The sequence below is a fragment of the Chelonia mydas genome, chromosome 3 (assembly GCF_015237465.2).
Source record: "Chelonia mydas isolate rCheMyd1 chromosome 3, rCheMyd1.pri.v2, whole genome shotgun sequence".
In the NCBI taxonomy this organism is placed as follows: domain Eukaryota; kingdom Metazoa; phylum Chordata; order Testudines; family Cheloniidae; genus Chelonia; species Chelonia mydas.
The window spans coordinates 20208778-20225424 of record NC_057851.1 but is presented as its reverse complement, the minus strand read 5'-3'; the positions used below and the strand labels follow the sequence as shown (position 1 = coordinate 20225424).

General features: G+C 45.6%; 1 protein-coding gene across 1 annotated transcript in view; it reads right to left on the bottom strand.

Annotated features, from left to right (window-relative positions):
• The window catches only part of HS1BP3 (HCLS1 binding protein 3), a 73573-nt gene that overhangs the window by 6027 nt on the left and 50899 nt on the right, over positions 1–16647 (bottom strand). Inside the window, exons 5-6 of the mRNA XM_037893999.2 lie at positions 15647–15804; positions 15043–15178 (exon numbers count right to left, since the gene is read on the bottom strand). Of these exons, the coding sequence (XP_037749927.1) occupies positions 15043–15178; positions 15647–15804 (294 nt within the window). The remainder of the gene's footprint in view (positions 1–15042; positions 15179–15646; positions 15805–16647) is intronic.

The window sequence follows — 16647 nt, the reverse complement described above, 5'->3', positions numbered from 1 at the left end:
ATGCCTTTAAAAATCTGGGCCAGCACTTGGCAGCCTAAACCTCACTGCAATGCAATGGGACTTCAGAGTCTAAGTCACTTCAGTGTTTCTGAAAATTTTCCCCTAGTATCCCAGGCAGTTTAGTGAAGCCAGTTTCACCTCAGTTTCACTAGCTCTCGCCAGGTGTCCAGCCAGCTGCCTTTCCCACTCCCTTCTTCTCTCTGGCCTAGCTGTGCCTGTGCTCAAGATGCAAAGTATCGTTTGAATTATTAACATAGCAAATATGTGCAGACATTTGTAGCTGTCCAGCAGCTCAGAAGGGAAATTATTAAGGCGTTCAAAAAACTTAAAAAAAAAAAATTAGAAATAGTTTCAAATAACAAACATAGGAAGCTTTTGAAAAGAAGAAATTTGCAACTTTTTCATCTGCACTGAATCAGAGGAACCAAAGATTCACCTTGGTCTCTCTCACTCCTAGCTGATGCCATAAACTGGGATTACCCGACGTCACATAGATGGCATGGTACTGAAAAGTTAATTAAGCTGGCATCAGCGTTCACCATTGCCATGGTCTAGTCAATACTTAGCTTAACGGAGTTCAGACAGTATGAACGAATGTCCAGATCAGGCAACTGGCTATCAACCTGCAAGTCTCTGCCGATTATGTTTCAAAACCACAGATATTATAATCTGAAGTAAATACCCCTGAATACCAGAGGGGATAGGAGAAGGGTCTGTGACGCTAGGCAAGGTTACTGAGACATGTGCAGTGTGGGTTGGTTTTTTTTAAATAAAATCCCTTTCCCTTCAACTCAGGGTAGAACAATCACAGAAGTCAGAGATGGAACAGACCTTTTCAGGCATGATCCAGCCAAGCACTTTACCACGTGCTGAACTTTAAGAACATGAGTAATCCCAGATGTTAGAGCTAAGAATGAGTTTAAGAGCATCAGGGCCCGAGTGCTCAGGGCAGGACTGTTTCATACAGCACGCCCTCTGGTGCTTTGTCAAATCTAATCTTAAAAATCTCTCACGGGACTGAGCCTCTAGCCTGTCACTCGGAAGACTATTCCCTATGCTAAAAGGCTGTGAGTGTGAGGAAACATTTCCTGATCCTTGGCCTAATTTTTTTTTATTTTTGTTAATTTCACCTCATCACACCTTAATCCTTTGGATACCCGAAACAATTCCTTCAGATACTTCTAGTCAGTAATCGTATCCCCTAGTTACACAACCGCCCTCCGTCATCCTTCAGTAAAGCTCTAGGGCCAAACTCATCCTTGATGTAATTTCACTGACATCAGAATTGTTCCAGAGATAAATTTTACCCATTAGGGGAATATTCAGACCTTTCCTCTGCCTTCGTGGCTCAGGTGGGGTTCTGCTGTGCAAGGGGAAGGATGAATAGAGAGGGAGGGGAAGGAGATTCCCTCTATATGACACCTTGCTCCATATAATCTTGCTGCATGGCAGAGCACAGGTGATGGGTAGAGGATGAGGAATGGATCTGGGTGAGGCTAGACAGCCCACTGAGGTTACTTTTGATAGGAGCCTCTATGGAGTGGTTGCCCAGCCACTTTGTGCCTGATGTTGATGGTGGGTTTCTCCTCCTTCTCTCATGCACCTGCCAAACACCCAGCCCAGCTACCCAAGCCAGGCATTTGGCTCTGGGTTTTCGCCTTAACATCCTCTCCAGAATTTGTCACTTCAGCCCTAAATCATGTTTGTATTACAGTCAGTTGAAAATATTGAACTGGAGATCAAACTGCTGCCACATATCCGCAGAACAGATTCCCTGTTCTCTGGTACACTATGCAATAAGTAATAATTCTATCCCCTCCTCCCCCACTGCACAAATATTGAGTGAATAAGCAGCCTAGAGTGACAAAGGTCTCGCCATATACAATGCACACAGAGAGATCAGGCACAGATTTCAGGACCTCAAACTAAAATATAAAGGCTCGACTTGGTGCTTTCAGTGTTGTAGCCGGGTTGGTCCCAGGATATGAGAGAGACAAGGTGGGTGAGGTAATACCTTTCATTGGACCAACTTCTGTTGGTGAAACAGACAAGTTGTCGAGCTTCACAGAGTTCTTCTTCAAGTCCTGTAGGTCAAGGGTAACCATATTTTCCCCAAGGGAAAACGGGACACTCCCTGTCTGGCCCAAGCCCTCCCTGAGGTCCCCCAGTCCCCACCACGCTTGGGCCTGCCTGAGCCCTCCCTGCCTCCCGCCCACACGGGACCAGCCTGAGGTTCCCCTCCCCACCGGTGCCTGGGGCTGGCCCAAGCCACCCCGCTGCCCGCCTGCAACACCCCCCCGTCCAAGCCACCGCACCACCATCCTGTGATACCCTCCCCACAGCTGGTCCAAGCCCACCAGCAACGCCCCCGCCCCCCGCTACCCTTCCTGCATGCACGGCCACATGGCTGGTGGTCCGAGCCCTCCCGCCACATGCCCGCGCATGGGGCAGCCTGAGGTCCCCCTGCCCAAAGGGTGGGCCAGCCTGCCCACGCTGCTCTCTGTAGCCCTCCCTCAAATGCAGGGCTGGTGTTACCACTGCCCCCCACACACACACTCTTCCGTGCCCCACTAGGGGTTCCATGTGCGGGGGGGGGGGTCGGCTGTGAGGTGAAACGCTCCTCACAGCCTGCTCCCACTGCCACAGGGCCAGCGGAGCCCTGCCATATGGAGGAGCAGGGATCCTCCCACCATGGGTAAGCAGGGACCCCCTTCTCCGCGGGCTGCCCCAGGCAGGGGCACACCATGCTCTGGCTTCTCAGCCGTGCAAGGCGGGAGCTGACGACGGCGTGGCGGGAGTGCTGCCCAGGAGGTAAGGGGGCGGTGGGACAGAAGCAGCAGCAGAAACGGGGAGGGGAGCAGCGGAGTTCAGGATGCTCCCAGGCGCGCTCTCACTGCCCATCCCCGGCACTGCTGCCACTGAGGAGGCAGCAAGGGAGATTCCGGCACCTGCTGGGGAGAGCAAAGGGGGGGCATGGCTGCTTGCTGCCCCCCACTGCTGGCTCTGTGCTGCGATCCCAGAAAATACGGGACAATTTGCCCGTATTTAACTAAAAGTCCAGACACTTGGAAGAAGGCTTAAAAACGGGACGTCTGGTCGCCCTATGTAGATTGTCCTTTGTAGCTTGAAAGCTTGTCCGTTTCACCAACAGAAGTGGGTCCAATGAAAGCTATTACTCACGTTGCTCTCCATTAGGTGTAGCATTTGTCAAGGTCAGACATTTTGTCCCCTCGAGGGCAGGGATATGCATGCCATTGACCAGTAACCTGGTTGGTTATTGTGACTTTCAGAAATTCTGACTCTCATCTGGAGTTGCACTTTAATCTTAGTTAGCTTTTGTCATAGCAGCTAAAATGTTTATCGCACAGTCTTAAAACACCAAACAATATATGGCCTCAGAATGCTGCTTAATAGAAATAATAATTTTAAAAAAACCCAGAACCTGATACCAGAGGACAGTCCAGTTTCACACAGGTCTGGGAACTGGTAGTCCTAGATTTTGAAAGACATGGGTTAGCTAGAGATCTTTTACAGAGAAATATAGTATATAACGTGCAATCTTTGTCTCACAAGCCACTTTCAGTGCTGTTGTGCAAGTCAGAATGTCTGATGCTTTGTTGCTTGATTGTGAAAGACATGGTTAACAACAACGTGAAACGCCTTAGGCCAAGGTGGAACCAAGGACTTACATTTCTTGGCAAGTAAATGAATTGTTCCCATGCTTAACTATCACATTTAACTCAGAGCTGGGGGGGGGGGGGGGGGGGGGGGAATGAAACCTAGCAACAGCATGGAGCTCTTCTCATAGGAAAAAAAAGAAAACATTTGTTTTAAAAGATTATAGGGCACAGATATCCACCTAATGAATTCTTCTCCCAAAGTCTAACTTCTCTTGGAAAAGGAGCACTGTAGTGTTTGAAATTCTTGTCATAATAATGTGCTTATTCAACTACAGTGCAGATTCTAAGTAGTAATGGAAAATATCATTTTTTTCCGGCATAAAAAAGTATCTCCTATTAAAAATAAAAGGCTTATAACAAATTCAGCTGTGTGAGGTTAAAGCTGAGATGTGAATTTTGAAAGGGAGAAGGATTTTATGTAGAGAAACAGACAATGCTGTCATCACATTGACCAGTCTGGGTCTGTTCCTCCACCTAGTGTCTGTCTTGCCTATTTAGACTGCAAGCAGGGCCAGTGCAAGGATGTTTTGCGCCCTAAGCGAAACTTCCACCTTGTACCCCCCCTCTGCCCTGAGGCGCCCCCCCCCGCTCCAGCTCCCCTCTGCCCTGAGGTGCCCCCCCTGCAGCAGCTCCCCGCCGCCCCCTCTCCCCTCAGGGAGCCGTGCAGCAACTCCCCTCGGCCTGGGGAGCTGTGTGGCAACTCCCCGCCCCAGTTCACCTCCGCTCCGCCTCCTCCCCGAGTACGCCGCAGCTTCTCTTTCCTCCCAGGCTTGGAGCGCCAATCAGCTGTTTGGCACGCAAGCCTGGGAGGGAGAGAAGCAGAGCGGGGCGGCGCGCTCACAGGAGGAGGCGGAGCAGAGGTGAGCTGGGGCCCTGTGCGCCGCCCCCCAACCCCCACCATTACTTGCTGCAGACGGCCCTCCCCGCGCCCCTCTGCCCCAGCTCACCTCCGCTCCACTGCCTCCCCAGAGCGCGCTTTTGGCCGCCCCCAACCACTTGGTGCCCTGGGCGACTGCCTAGTTCACCTAATGGTTGCACCGGCCCTGACTGAAAGCTCTTCAGGGCAGGCAGGGCAGTTCCATTCATTCTCATAAGAACATAAGAACTGGGTCATACTGGGTCAGCCCATCTAGCCCAGTATCCCGTCTTCTGACAGTGGCCAATGCCAGGTGCTTCAGACGGAATGAACAGAACAGGTAAGCATCAGGTGATCCATCCCCTGTCACCAACTCCCCCATCCTGGCTAATAGCCATTGATGGACCTATCCTCCATGAATTTATCTACTTCTTTTTTAAACCCTGTTATAGTCTTGACCTTCACAGCATCCTCTGGCAAAGAGTTCCACAGGCTGACTGCGTGTTGTGTTAAAAAATACTTCCTTTTGTTTGTTTTAAACATGCTGCTTATTAATTTCATTTGGTGACCCCTAGTTCTTGTGTTATGAGAAGAAGTAAATAACACTTCCTTCTTTACTTTCTCCATACCAGTCATGATTTTATAGACCTCTATAATATCCCCCCTTAGTCATCCCTTTTCCAAGCTGAAAGGTCCCAATCTTATTAATCTCTCCTCATATGGCAGCCGTTCCATACCCCTCATCATTTTTGTTGCCCTTTTCTGAACCTTTTCCAATTCCAATAAAACTTTTTGACATGGGGCGACCACATCTGCACGCAGTATTCAAGATGTGGGCGTACCATGGATTTATACAGAGGCAATATATTTTCTGTCTTATTATCTATCCTTTTCTTAATGATTCCCAACATTTTGTTTGCTTTTTTGACTGCTGCTGTACACTGAGTGGATGTTTTCAGAGAACTATCCATAATGATCTTTTTTGAGATGGGGCAACCACATCTGCATGTGGTATTCAAGATATGGGTGTACCATGGATTTATATAGAGCAGGGCTGCCAAGCGATTAAAAAATTAATCACAATTAATTGCACGATTAAAAAAATTGTGATTGTGTGATTAATCACGTTAAACAATAATGTTATTTTTGGATGTTTTCTACATTTTCAAATATATTGATTTCAATTACAACACAGAATACAAAGTGTACAGTGCTCACTTTATATTTAATTTTTATTACAAATATTTGCACAGTAAAAAACAAAAGAAATAGTATTTTTCAATTCACCTCATACCAGTACTGTAGTTCAATCTCTTTATCATGAAAGTTGAACTTACAAATGTAGAATTATGTACCAAAAATAACTGCACTGAAAAATAAAACAATGTAAAACTTTAGAGAATACAAGTCCACTCAGTCCTACTTCAGCCAGTCGCTCAAACAAACTTGGTTACAATTTGCAGGAAATAATGCTGCCTGCTTCTTGTTTACAGTGTCACCTGAAAGTGAGAACGGGCATTTGCATGGAACTGTTCTAGCCGGCATCGCAAGATATTTATGTGCCAGATGCGCTAAAGATTCATATGTCCCTTCATCTTCAACCACCATTCCATCGGACATGCGTCCATGCTGATCATGGGTTTTGCTTGATAACAATCCAAAGCAGAGCAGACTAATGTATGTTCATTTTCATCATCTGAGTCAGATGCCACCAGCAGAAGGCTGATTCTCTTTTTTGGTGGTTCGGGTTCTGTAGTTTCCGCATCTGAGTGTTGCTCTTTTAAGACTTCTGAAAGCATGCTCGACACCTTGTCCCTCTCAGATTTTGGAAGGCACTTCAGATTCTTAAACCTTGGGTTGAGCGCTGTAGCTATTTTTAGAAATCTCATACTGGAATCTTCTTTGCATTTTGTCAAATCGGCTGTGAAAGTGTTCTTAAAACGAACATGTGCTGGGTCATCATCCGAGACTGCTAAACCATGAAATATATGGCAGAATGCAGATAAAACAGAGCCGAAGACATACAGTTTTCCCCCAAGTAGTGCAGTCACAAATTTAATTAACACATTATTTTTTAAATACCATCATCAGCATGGAAACATATCCTCTGGAATGGTGGCTGAAGCATGAAGAAGCATACGAATACTTAGCATAACTGGCACATAAATACCTTGCAACGCCGTTTACAACAGTGTCGTGCAAATGCCTGTTCTCACTTTTAGGTGACATTGTAAACAAGAAGCAGGCAGCATTATCTCCTGCAAATTGTAACCAAGTTTGTTTGTCTGAGCGATTTGCTGAAGTAGGCCTGAGTGGACTTGTAGGCTCTAAAGTTTTACATTGTTTTGTTTTTGAGAGCAGTTATGTAACAAAAACAAAATCTACATTTGTAAATTGCACTTTCATGATAAAGAGATTGCACTACAGTATTTGTATGAGGTGAATTGAAAAATATTATTTCTTTTATCATTTTTACAGTGCAAATATTTGTAATAAAAATAATAATATAAAGTGAGCACTGTACACTTGGTATTGTGTTGTAATAGAAATTAATATATTTGAAAATGTAGAAAAACATCCAAAATATTTAATAAATTTAAATTGGTATTCTATTGTTTAACAGTGCGATTAATTGCGATTAATTTTTTGAGTTAATCACGTGAGTTAACTGCGATTAATTGACACCCCTAATATAGAGGCAGTATGATATTTTCTGTCATATTATCTATCCCTTTCTTAATGATTCCCAATATTCTGTTAGCCTTTTAGACTGCCGCTGCACATTGAGTGGACGTTTTCAGACAACTATCCACAATGACTCCAAGATCTCTCTGAGTAGTAACAGCTAATTTAGACCCCACCATTTTATATGTATAGTTGGGATTATGTTTCCCAGTGTGCATTACTTTGCATTTATCAACACTGAATTTCATTTGCCATTGCCTCCTATACATTCTGGGGCTACCCAGAGTGTGTTGCCCTGCAGGACCTTGGTGTTATGAGGTTTCAGGCCTCCAGTCCACTTGGAAGCCCCGGAGGGCAGGAAAGAGTGAATGAAGCCACAGTGCCAGAACCCAGGGGGAGGTACCTCATCCAGGTTCCCCATCACCACCACACACACTTGCTAAGAGTCCAGGAAAGCTGACCTCAGAGGAGGTCCTTTAATAAGAGCAACAAATATGCATGGTAGGGAGGAGCTGTGTTGGAGTGGACAGGGGGATTTTGTGGCAAAGCAAAAGCCTTGTGGTGTGTGGAAAATTATCTAAATCGGGGTGGGCAAACTACTGCCCGCAGGCCGTTTTAATCCGGCCCTTTCGCTCCCGCTGTGGAACGGGGCTTGCCCTGGTCCAGCGCTCCAGCAGGGAAGCAGGGTGGGGGCCTCTCCATGTGGCTCCCGGAAGCTGCGGCATGGCCCCCCCTCCGGCGCTCCAGATGAGAAGCAAGGTTGGGGGCCGCTCCACGCAGCTCCCAGAAGCAGCAGCACAGCCTCGCTCCGTCTCCTACACGTAGGAGCAGCCAGGAGGCTCCGCTCTGCACTCTGCCCCCACCCCAAGCACCACTCCCGCAACTCCCATTTGCCAGGAACTTCGGCCAATGGGAGCTGCAGGGGCGGCGCCTGCAGACGGGGCAGCGCGCAGAGCCGCCTGGCTGCGGCTCCACATAGGAGCCGGAGGAGGGACATGGCCGCTGCTTCCAGGAGCTGCTTGAAGTAAGCGCCACCCGGAGCTTGCACCTCTGAGCCTCTCCCCGTGCCCCAACCTCCTGCCCCAGCTGTGATCCCCCCTCCCACCCTCCGAACCCTCAATCCCAGCCCAGAGCACCATCCTACACCCCAAACTCCTCATCCCCAGCCCCACCCCAGAGCCCGCACCCCAGCCGGGAGCCTTCACCCCCACCCCACACTCCACTCCCCTGCCCCAGCCCGGAGCCCCCTCCCGCACCCTGAACTCCTCATTTCTGGCCCCGCCCCAAAGCCCGCACCCCCAACCAGAGCCCTCACCCCCTCTCGCACCCCAACCCCAATTTTGTGAGCATTCATGGCACGCCATACAATTTCTATTCCCCGATGGGGCCCTCGGGTCAAAAAGTTTGCCCACCCCTGATCTAAATGGAGATAATCTGATTAGAGCCTTTTAAAGTTCCCCCGCTGCTAATATAAAGTGTGCGGCTTTGTACATAATAATTTTTCGTATTTCATTTTTAACGCTTTCAGAGAGAATGTGGAGTCTTCACAGTTTGTGTTGTTGGAAGGAGAGATTATAAATGCTCCTTTATGTTGTGACATAAACAGCCCACACTTATTTTACAGAACCATTCGTCATCTGTAATGGCGTTCTTTCACTCTGAGAGTGTTTTCTAAACCTTTCCTCATTTTTGTTGCTCTCCTCTGGACTCTCTCCAATTAGTCCATATTTTTCCTAAAGTCTGGTGCCTAAATTTGGACACAGGACTCCAGCTGAGATCTCACCAGTACTGAGTTGAGTGGAACAATTACCTCCCATGTTTTACATACGATACTCCTGTTAATACTTCCCAGAACGATATTAGCCTTTTTTTCACAACTGCATCACATCGCTGAATCATATTCAATTTGTGATCCACTATAACCCCCAGTTCCATTTTAGCAGTACTACCACCTAGCCAGTTATTCCCCATTTTGTAGTTGGGCATTTGATTTTTTCCTTCCTTAGTGAAGTGCTTGGCACTTGTCTTTATTGAATTTCATCTTGTTGAATTCAGACCAATTTGCCAATATATCAAGGTCCTTTTGAGTTCTAATCCTGTCCTCTAAAGAGCTAGCACCTCTCCCAGCTTGGTGTCATCTGCAAATTTCACAAGCATACTCTCCACTCCATTATCCAAGTCATTAATGAAAATATTGAGTACCAAACCAAGGACTGACTCCAATATGCCCCCTACCCCCAGTCTGACAGCTAACCATTGATAACTACTCAGAGTATGGTTTTCCAGTTGTGTACCTACTTTATAGTAATTTAATCTAGACCACATTTCCCTAGTTTGCTTATTAGAATGTCACGTGGGACTGTATCAAAAGCCTTACTAAAATCAAGATACATCACGTCTACTGCTTCCCCCATCCAGTAGACCAGTAAGCCTGTCAAAGAAGGAAATTAGTTTGATTTGGCTTGACTTGTTCTTGACAAATAGCTATTAGCAAATTGGCTATTCCTTATCATCCTATTATCCTCTAGATGCTGACAAAGTGATTGGTTAATAATTTGTTCCAGTATCTTTCCAGGTATCAAAGTTACGATGACTGGTCTATAAGTCCCCAGGCCCTCTATGTTCCCCTTTTTAAAGATAAGTTCCGTGTTTGCCCTTCTCCAGTTCTCTGGGACCTCAGGTGTCGTCCATAAGGGTCACCTCACACATCCTCCACAGGGGTGACTTCTGGTGCTTTTTTCAGAATCCACGAGTACCTTCTTACTACAAGGTCCCTACAGAAGGCTGAAGGGATGCCTCCTTCTCCGCTGCCCCACATCTCTGGCCCACTGAAGGATCGGTTGTTGCTCCTACCTCAACCCTAGGTGGCTAGAAAGAGGTCTCTGCTCCACTTTCAGAGGGGAGCAGGACTGTAAGTATGTCAGGGCTGAGGCTGACTTTATTTTTGTGTCCTGAAACCACAGAGGCATTGCCCCTGTTAAACAAATAACAAGAATAAGTGAGGGACGGGGAGCACGGGAGACAGGAACATCACAGGTCACTATGGGGGAGGAACCCATGGAACAATCAAGTCCATGATTTTATCAACATTTGCCGTGACTCAGTCATGATTTTTTTGCAAACGTTTCCGTGGCAAAACACTAGCCCTGCTCAGGAGCGAGCACGAGATATTGACACATATCACCAGCTCCTGCATGAGGCATGGAGACACACTGTACAGCTAGTTGAAGACTTTTCAACAAAAAAAGGCATTTTTTGACTAGTGCCAGCGAATTGCTGAGCTGCCTGGGACACAGCACTAGGTGGGTGGGAAGTTAACTTACAGCAGTAATTTAAATATCTTGGGGGAGCCCTTCAAACACTGGCCTCACTCTGCTCCCACTAAAGTCAACAAGGGATGTTACTAATGACTTCATTTAGAACTGAGATAGGCCAACGGTGAGCACTTTGACAATCCTACCCTGTGTCTTTCCCTCATCCAGTGCCTGGGATGACTTCACTATTAATGGACTATGTACAAGGGACAAAAAGCACATGTCGTGCAGTCATTCAAGCGCTCATGTTCAAAAGAGATGACAGACCTTAAGGTATGTTGACACTGCAATAAAAGACCCACAGCACAGCTTGAGCCCAAATGTCTACACTACAATTTTATAGCCCTGCAGCCCGAGCCCTGCAAGTCCGAGTCAGGTGACCCAAGCTCTGAGACTCGGTACTGTGGGTTTTTTATAACCGTGCAGACATACCCTAAGAGACCCTGGCCATGTTCTGTTGCAGTGAAAACTGGCAGTTGAGAGGCTCTCTCCTGTTGGTACACTGAGAGGACCATTTACAGTCAGTCAACCAAACACCATCAAAGAGATACAGGAAAAACAAAGAATAGAGTTTAGGTGGATTCAGAACGGTCAAATGGATTGCCCCCTCTCCCACATTAAATATCCTGACAAAATTTTCAAGAGAAACAAAAAAAAAATCACTAGCAGCAGATCCCACAAATCCCTACACTTGCAGAGAATGTCTAATCAGCGTCTGAACCATCTACAGCCACTTGCTTATATGCAAACCAAACTTGCAGGTGACACTCTCCAACTGCCAGTGGTGGCTAGATTCAGCTTTCAACTTACATGACCCAAAGGGAGAGAGAAAAACATACACAAGTGTAGCCCCCAAACTGTGATCCATGGTAGTATAGGAGGCCACATGGTGCAGTCTCCTCCCCCTCCTTTCCAGCTCCTTCTACAGACCTCTGGGTTCTTCAATGTATGGGAGATGTAGGGGCCTCTGAAAGTGGGTGGAAAGGAGGAGGAGGTGCCAATCTACCTACTTTTACTAGGAGCTACTGCTACACAGGAGGAGAAAGCAGCAGCTGCTCTCTGTGACCAAAGCCCCCAGTGGGACGGGAGTTATTAATCTTTTAAAATCATAATCATTTTCCATATTAACAATAATCTGACTATGACACACAATCCTTGAGGGAAAGCATCTGCAGGGAGTAGAAACCTCAAAGGGGGTTTCCCAATGGAGTACATTTAGTTACGTACATATACCGAGGCATTGGGTTTACTTGCCTAATGTAATAAAGTACAAACAAGGGATCTGCTGTTCTCTTGATTTATGGAAAAGTTATGTGGATAAATCCCTTGGTGTTCACAAGAGAACAGACCTCAAGCTGTACAACAAGTCAATTTAGGGCTAAAATCTAATCTCAGATAAGTGGACATGTACTGGCATGGTCTTGAGTACTCCACCACTGGGCATACATGTGTGAGCCGTCCTCCACATAGTCTGTTAGTGGTTACTACCAGAGGGGGGGAAATCAGGACATTTTATTTGTATTCACAGTTTTAGAATACAGTCATTCTTCACTGATGCTTGTGCTTAGTACAGTATATCCTTTAATCATACTATCCTACACTAAATGTATCTGTCTGGTCTAAGGCAAGCTATTTGCAAGGATCTTGACTTCAGGACCTCACTTAGGTTATGGTACTGACTTGATTTCAGGCTTCCTTTGTTCCAATTTTCATTTCAAGGGGCACTCGTAGATGGTTTTAGGCCTTGCGTTTGCGCTCTCTAAAATGGGTTTTCAAAAGAGCTTCACATATATATAATATGATGAGACAACTATGCCTTTTTCAAAGGTGACCTGCAGATCAATATTAAGTGTATGTTGTGTGCTGCATGCACTAAACAACAAGGGCAAAAGAGCTGTTCACCTCATGTGGTTTTTAACCTCTCCTCCCCTTTCTTTCTCCACCGTACTTCCCACTATTTCATATCCCACCCCGTGGAGTTTCTTTTTCTAAAGTGATGCTCCGGGTTGTGATGTCACAGAGACTCCCCTATTCCCACTGGGGAACAAAGATTTGGTAGAAGACTCAGGAAAGTCCTTTTAAAAAAATATTTTATATCCCACATGGATTTGGAGAGATATATATTAAGATCCCTGTCTGACCTCCTCTGTCCCTACCCCAATATGCCAGCTCCAGCAAGGTTTGCAGTAGCTGGGATGCAGTGCTTGTTGATGTATCTGGAGGGGCTGATTGGAATTCTGGAACTAATGGGGTGGGATGGGGAGTAAGTTCAAGGCCACTTGTGCACTGCGTGGTCTCTGGACTCTGTTTAAATAATTCAGTATTTCACCCTTCATTAGATCCTTACACAGATATCAGTTCCTTGAACTCTAACACAAACTTTGTCAAAAAATAAATCCTGCTGCAGTTTTGGGCACCGAACTTGAGACAACTTGGGGCTGGATTTTCAGAAGTGCCAATGAGGTGCAGTGGAATGCAATGGGAGCTGAAGATAATCTGTGCTTCTGGAATCAGGCCACAAGTGTCACTAGTTCGGCATCAAAAATTGATGGTACCAGAATCAGTGACTACCTGTGAAAGTTAAGCTGCAAGGCTTCTGGCTTCACAGGTAAATTCTCTTGGGGCAAAAAGAAGAACTCCACTAGGTTAAGACAGCAGGATCTCATTTGTCATCTCACATCGTCCCTGCTCTATTTTGCTTCCCATCAGGTCCACAATCAGACTCCAACATTTCTATGTTTTTCAGGTTCTCTGCTAATTTCCATCCTTCATTATTTCTCTTCCTCCAACAGCTCTTCCTTATTCCTGCTATTTCTCTCCGTTCAGTTTACCTGCTCTGCGCTATATCCATAGGGCACTATCTTTCTACATCCCTACCAGGGATAAGATTTGTCTCTAGATCAAGAATGATTCCCATGCCATTTTCCAGTTGGGTCACACACTTGGATTTTCTGCTGGGCTACACCTACTCATTTACAACTGAATGTTGGCACTGCCAGCTACTGAAGGCATTGATGCTGGCACTGTGACAATTCAGGGGGAAAAACAGTCATAACTTAAAGAATTAGTATCTTCTCCCTCTTTTTTCATTATCACCAGCTCTGGCAATTGATCAACTGTCACTATCTTCTTCAACACCAAATCTATATAAGGGCATAATCTGCCAGTCGAAGAGTGGGCTTCAGGGTCCTCTTTCACGGTGACTGAGCAGGGAAGACTGCATAATTTGAAATGCAATAATATGACAAATGGTCAGGCTCTTTCCACTGCTTTCATGGCTAATGGAGGAATTACACTAAATAAGGCACTTTTGTTCTAGTCATATGACCAATTTGGGTCAAGCGTTTTATGCCTAGATTAGCTGCACAGGATAAAGCAGACATGAAAAGCTGAGAATGTGTGTGTTCACTCCCAACGTGCCACCTCAGTAAATCGAGTTATGTCTTGCCACATCATGTCTTGTAAATATCAGATGTGCCCCCAAAGTGTAAGAGGAGACGGCATATGACCTAACTTAACTGCTGCATAAATTAAGCCAGGTATTTCTGCTGTGATATGTTAGTGCTAAGGCATTTTGTATAAACAATGGAGGCTGCAAAACTACCAGCTCCAAGGGATTAAGAACACACATCAGAATTTTTTCATCTCTACTCAGGACTGGTTACTAAAGTAGGATACTAAAAAGATGGACAGTAACTAATAACATGAGCAAAAAGGTGGTCCCGCAGCTAGGGGGCCAGCGTGGGACTCAGGAGACCCACATTCGACTCCTTGCACTGCCACACACTTCCCATGTGACCTTATTTTTTCTGAGCCTTCATTCCCGATTTATAATGAGGGAATGATCGGAGCAGCAAAACTACCTAACAGGAGTACTGTGAGGATAAATACATTAAATTGAGAGGCACTCAGATATTCTGGTAACTGGGGCCATATTAAGTACCTTAGATAAAAGGAGGGCATGTTCATGAATGCTTCCTTCTACCTCAGAGCCTCCTGATAATCCAGATCTTGCATAGTTCTGATTAAAATATAAATGAACGTTACAAGAGACACTGTTTAAATAAAGAGGCAGTCCAATCTAGTGGCTTGAGCACAGTTCTGAGCCATGAGCGCCTAAATTCTAATCTCAGTTCTGAAACGAAGTTCATCTTTACCCTTGGACAAGCCACTCCTCTGCCTTCATTTCCACATTTGGAAAATGGAGAGCTAACCTATCCATCTACACTCCTGGGGGTTATTTGTAAAGCACCTTGAGAAAGTAAAGGTGCTACTGTTTGTCAGTGCCCATTATTGTTACGCTTTAATAAAGATGTTGTGTGTTTGATTTTCAAGCTTTTAAACAAATGTCTGCTCTTGTCTTGGTTAGTATGACCGTCAATCCACTTTCAGCACAGAATGTTTTTTAAGCTTTGCCCTGGAGTTTGTGGCATTGGGATCTAAATTGCTTCCTGCTCAAGAATGCCTAGTGGATATCATTACCACAGGAACCGTTTTAGATGAATACCTCAATAGCTCCTCTGTGTCCTCTTTGAGGCTGGTGCTCAGCACATAGTCCTTGTTCTCACAGGCCGTCGGCAGCAGCAGTGAATCGCCTAGTTTAACAGTCCCACCGAGGTCTGGGTCTTCAAATAATTTCAGGTCTAAAGATTGAATCATCAGAAAGTTTAGTCAAGCTTCAACTACATCACCACCATGACTGTTAGCAGGGGAATCAAGCTGTGTGGCTGAAAGGAAACATCCTATAGAAAATTTATTTTTATAAAAGGTCTTCCATAGCCAAAGTAAAAATTCACAAAGTGCTAGGAAATACATTCTTGATACACTGCACTAGCAGGAGCTACTGGCTCTACTCACCCATCAACATAAGCTAGACAACAACTACAGATCCATAACCACTGAGAATCCAAAGTCCAACAGTGTATGCCTATTGCAACTGCAAGCCATGTTATTCCACTTCTAGCTAATTTACAGCTGAAGGTCTGGCCCAACATTCTTACATCAAACCCAAGTTTCATGCACTGCACCATTCCATTTTAAATACAAGAGCCTTACAGAAGCTTTAGGGACCACAACCTAACTGTACATAATGGAAAATGGAACATATTTACTCTCTTTGGCTGACGAGTTCTTCTTAGAACTGGAAGATGAAAAATCTTTTACTGGGCCAAATAATCCTTCCTCAGGATCTACTTCCTCATCAAAAATAGTTAACTTGGGCTTGTCTTCCTTGGCTGCAGGAGGTGCAGGCTTCTTAGGTTTTTTAGATCTAAAAGTACAAGAAACAAGAAAGAAATTCAGCTGATATTTCTTACATTACAAGAACTATCAAGGAATTCAGCCAGAAATGGAAGCAAGATGCATATTAAAAATTACAACATTATCACATTTGGTTGCAATTTTTCTCCTCCTTTTCAGGACTTTTCATTTGTCTGGGAATGGCAATGGTAGACTCCTGAATACATTTCAGCACCACTGAAATACAGGTGAAGGGAAGGGAATGGCTTGATATCCAAAGAATGGCCTGGACCCATTTGGCCATGTTGCAGACACTGGTTAAATCTGTGTGATGTTTTAGAAAAAAAACCCTGTGAGCCTCCCCAGTCAGTGGCTACTACTTTTAGTCCTGTGTACCTCACTGGTGAAGAGAAGGTAGCAGATACTTTAACACTGCAAACTCACCCCCACCAGTGGGCATACGACACTGGGGGCCTTGTCCAGGATCTGCACCACCTTTGGCTGAGGGAGAGGCAGGCCCATGAGCCCACATCCCTTTAGTCTCTGTAGCAATCTCACTCAAACATAAGGAGTATTTGTGGCACCTTAGAGACTAACAAATTTATTTGAGCATAGTCTTTTTGCGGATACAGACTAACACGGCTGCTACTCTGAAATCACGCAAACATGTAGCAGCATCCACGGCAGAGCGAGAAGTACAACTGTGACCTGCTCAGAACCCACTGACCCACTCAGAAGATGAGCAGCCATGCTCTGTATTAGCTGAAGCTTTAAGGCGGCCTTCACAGTTAGGTACCACACATTACAGCAATGAAGCCCGAGGTAAGAAAGGGGAAAATTCAAGAGAGAAGTCGGCATGTGGGGAGCCAGAGAA